Below are 4709 nucleotides of genomic sequence, written 5' to 3'. Positions count from 1 at the left end.
TGAAATCCTTAAGCTCAACAGCTCCAGGCTTCTTTGGGATCAATGCTACAAGGGTGGCATTGAAAGATTTTTCAAAGACTCCCCTCTGGTGGAAATTATGGATAGTCTGCATCAGGTCCTCCTTCAAGATCTCCCAGCATGCCTTGAAAAATTTCAAGGTGTAACCATCAGGACCAGGGGCTTTGTCTCCATCACACTGTTGGATAGTTTGCAACACTTCTGTTTCTGTAAATGGTCTCTGAAGCCATTCATTCTCCTCATTGGTGACCATAGGACAGCCTGTCAAATCAAAAGTAGGTCTCCATGACTCATTCTCAGTGTAAAGATTGGAATAGAACTCTATCATAGCACTTTTGATTTCATCAGGTTCTTGCATCTCTTCCCCCCTTACAACCAGCCTATCAATTGTGTTGTACCTTCTGTGTGCTGTTGCTAATCTCTGAAAGAACCTGGTGTTCTTATCCCCTTCTTTTAGCCAAAGTGCTCTAGATTTTTGTCTCCATCTCTCTTCATCATGATTGGCCAGTACTTCAAGTTCGACCAGTATTGTTGCCCTAACCATCAACTCTTCTTCGGATAATTCTCTGTCTTCTTGTGCTCTGTCAAGAACAACCAGTTCTTCAAGTAGGTTGTTTTTCCTGTTAGTCATTTCAGAAAATGTGTTCCTATTCCAATCTTTCAGTTTCTGTTTCAGCAATTTCAGTTTAGTACATAATTTATAATCAGGGCACCCTACAACTGTGAAGCCATTCCACCATTCCTGGACCGGTTCATTAAAACCCTCGACCTTAAGCCACCAATTTTCAAATTTAAAATAAGAATTCCTTTTTTCCCAGTCTCCGCACTCCAAAAGGATAGGGTTGTGGTCTGAGGTTACTCTGGGCATGATCCTTTGTCTGATATTCTTGAAGCTTTCCTCCCATTCCGTTGAGTATAAGAATCTGTCTAGCCTTGCATTACTTTGATGGTTTAGTCCCCTAACCCAAGTGTATTTACCTCCGATTAGAATAGGGTCATGTAATTCAAGATCTTCAATCCATTTGGAGAAATCAGCCATAATGTTAGTTGTTCTAGAGCATCCCCTTCTTTCCAACATATGTCTGACTGTATTAAAATCTCCCCCTGTTACCCATGGCCCTTCGGACAGTCCCTTCATTGCAGCCATTTCCTCCCAACATTCGAGCTTTTCCTTCCTGGTATGAGGAGCATAGACACCAGTAAAGGTCCAACAAAAAGAATCTTGCAGCGCTTCAAATTTATATGTGATTGAGAAGTTACCTTCCTCTACTTTTGAACCCTTCCACACCCTACTGTCCCACATTAAGAGGATACCCCCTTTGCTACCATCTGCTACCATAAAACCACACCTCATCCATCTACTTGGCCATAATTGGAATGCCACTCTTTCTACTCCCTTGTTTACCTTAGTCTCCTGTAAACATATCACGTCAGCCTTCCATTTCTGTAGGCAGGTCTTAACTAAGTTTTTTGATGCCTCATTGTTAAGACCCCTAACATTCCATGTTAAGATCTTGACCTTCATTTAAAAGTTAAGCATAGATTCCTCCCCCTGTTCCTTACCCCTTCCACTTCCTTATTAAGACTAGACTGAAGGTTTTTTAATTCATTTTTCCCTCTGCCTCTGCTTTTTGGAGTTGTGGTTTCCTTCGGCTGTTTCGTTTTGTCAATTTCCATCTTCCTTTCATCAATTCTCATGAGGAGCTCCAGAGTTTCACTTTCAAAACCCTCGAAGGCTACCCCATAGGTATTACTCAACTCCAGAATATGAGAATACACCCAATTAGATGCCTCTGTCTTGATCACCTCGGGTTCTATTGGATTCAGCATGTCAACTGGTTCTGGTTGGTGTATCTGTTGAATTTGTAGCTCTGCTTCTCTCGACTCAGCTTGGTTGGCAGCTGTATTCGTGGATTCCCCTTGTGTCTGTCTATGTGGGTCGTTATTCTTCAACTGTGCGTGCGTGTGTGAGGTTTCCTCTACACTTGGGCCTTCTTCTCTTCTTTCGTATGTCGCCTTGGAGGAAAGTTCCCAGTTCTTCATTGCTAAGATGAAATTCTCAGCCAAAACCTTAATATCTTCAAGCCCCTTTAAAGGATGATGAGAACTGATCTTCTTCTACCCTTACACTTATCAAACTGATGTACCTCCCATACTTATTATAGTTACGAGCACCAAAGATCTCAGCTATATCATCTGTTTTCCTCCACCTACGAACTGAGTTCCCTTTAGTTTGGGAAGCCTCCTTGAGAACCCTTACTATCCATTCCATGGATCCTTTGTTGAAAGTTGTCCTCGTGACTGCTTTCCTGCTTCTCTCTGTCCACTCAAACCATATACCAGAGGTCCCTGATAACCTTTCTATATCGAACGATTTGAAACCAACTGCAAAATAAATGAAATTATCCATATCGGTTGAAAATAAACTTTCTAGATCCTGTGTTTACTCCTCTTGATTGAATGCTAAGGATGGAGAGAAAAACGATCGTATCAGGAGATAGCTGGAGAAAGGGGAAGAAAGTTGGTGGTTCTCAGGTGACCCACCGGAAAGAGAGTTTCTCTCTCTCCTAGGAAGTAGGAGAGAGAGAGTGTTTGGGAACTGTGCCTGAGAGCATTTCAAAATTTTCCTCTTCCTATTCTAATAGGATTGTATAAACCTATTCCTATTCTAATAGGATTGTATAAACCTATTCCTATTCTAACAATAATAAGATAGAATAGGAAGATAAGGTAAATGAGTACCATATTTAGTGGTAACTCCATTGACAGAATGACCCAAACCCCACTTAGTCAACACAATGGAGTCCAAACTCCTAAAGGCCATGAAATGGTTCCAAAAGCAGAGAATCAACTTCTATACTATGTAGAGACATATCCCACATAATAATTCCTAAAACTGCAGACAATAACAGTTATAAATATCTCAAGAGGGAGGTGCATTGTCTTCAAGCACAAGATTGTCCCTCTTACATTTATCTAAAAAAGCATAATGAAGCACCATTGCAACTTCTTAACAGGAATTTAATATAAATGTCTGTTGCTGAAACAATAGAAGGTCTTTTTCCATGGCACATAGAATTTTATTTTATTTTTGAAAATGGTAATTGTGTCTTTTTCCATGGCATGTAGAATTTTAGTAATCTATTAGAAGGCGCGATTCATTTTTATTTTTATTTTCCAGAAAATACCTGAGTCAGTCCCATGCCAAAAGCAAACTTTGCAAGCGCTTTCAAGCGTGCAAGTGAAAGCTCTAATCCCATTTCAAAAAGCTGTAAAAAGATATTTCCTTGAGTCAGATTCAACCTTGCAACATTCTTAACAAACAAAACCAAGGATACAAGAGAAGAAATGTTTAATATTATATTAAATGCTTGATTAGAAAAATAGGGTATTAAAACAGATTAAGATCTTGATTCTCTAGATAAGACTTCCTAGAAATTTATAACAATGCAACAATCCACAAAGCATACTGACCTTTAAGCTTCTTAGGTATACTAATCATCATTATATTTCTTTACGAAACTAATCACACTATATGTTGTTGGATCAGAGGATTCCAGTTACTGAAAAACACATCTCTACTTAAGAATAATTTTTTAATCAAGTCAGGAATCTTAAGTTAGGTATTATCCTCTAAATAAACAGGGGATCCAGCTAGAAAGATAAAGAGGGAATCCATCACATCATATTACAAAAACAGGAGAAGCGAGAATTTTTTAATCAAAAAATTGAACTTGTAATCCTGTGATGTGAAAGAAATGAAGGAGCAACATTTCCATTCTACCAGATGGAACAGCAGAGCATATTCCCCCATTTAAGATATAGCAAGTTTAAAGTAACATTTTTTTTATCAAGTAAAACAAAGTTTGAAGTGACATAACTTGGGGTGAAAGCAAACGTAGAAACCTTCTGAAATATCAATTACTAGGCTTTTGTTTCCATTGAAACGTTGCGTTTAATTAAAATCTAAGTTCTATCCTGAAAAATAAGCATAAAACTTTTTTATCCTCCTCAAAAGAAAGCACAAGGCTGTCTATTCTTCTTTTGGCTTCCTTATCCAGCAAAATATACTTACTGCAGCAAACCGTTGTGATATCAGTCGTGAATTTTCATGATAAAGTTCCATATAAAACATGTTTCTGTTACTTGATTTCAGTCCTACTGTAACTTGTTAAAAGGACTTTGAAACATTAACCATCAATAGCTTGGAATGGTAAAAATAAACTTAGAACCTTTTCAAAAATCAATTACTTCGGTTTTGTTTCCATTGAAATATTGGTATTAATTAAAAGCTAAGTTCTAAGAATAAAGCTTTCTCATATTTATTCTTTTGCCTTCCTTATCCTGAAAAATAGTCCTACCTTAGAAAACAATCGCAATGTCAGCCTTTCATTTTCATGATTAAGTTATGTATAAAACAATCTCCCCGGGCCAAGTGGTTCACGGTTCGAAACTCGATGGATAATGGGTTCACCCTCTACCCTTCTCCACATAAATATCTGGATTTTAACTGCGCTTGACCCAAACATCACAAGTTGCGCCTCTTACCACTAGACTAGAGCTAGTAACGTATCATTTTTAGGCATAAATACAGGAATTAACTACATCTTCAACTCACCAGAACATCAATGCACACAAAAAAGTTTTAAGTTAAACAACACAACATATGATATCACTTCCATTCCCCCATC

The 4709-nt window shown here is 38.0% G+C and overlaps 1 protein-coding gene across 1 annotated transcript in view; it reads right to left on the bottom strand.

The window, feature by feature from the left end:
• Positions 1–4709, bottom strand: part of LOC102588948 (K(+) efflux antiporter 3, chloroplastic) — a 46591-nt gene that overhangs the window by 35832 nt on the left and 6050 nt on the right. Inside the window, exon 4 of the mRNA XM_006359304.2 lies at positions 3207–3287. Coding sequence (XP_006359366.1) covers positions 3207–3287 — 81 coding nt within the window. The remainder of the gene's footprint in view (positions 1–3206; positions 3288–4709) is intronic.

The sequence above is a fragment of the Solanum tuberosum genome, unplaced genomic scaffold (genome assembly GCF_000226075.1).
Source record: "Solanum tuberosum cultivar DM 1-3 516 R44 unplaced genomic scaffold, SolTub_3.0 scf00291, whole genome shotgun sequence".
Classification (NCBI taxonomy): Eukaryota; Viridiplantae; Streptophyta; class Magnoliopsida; order Solanales; family Solanaceae; genus Solanum; species Solanum tuberosum.
This window is presented reverse-complemented; position numbering and strand designations above follow the sequence as displayed.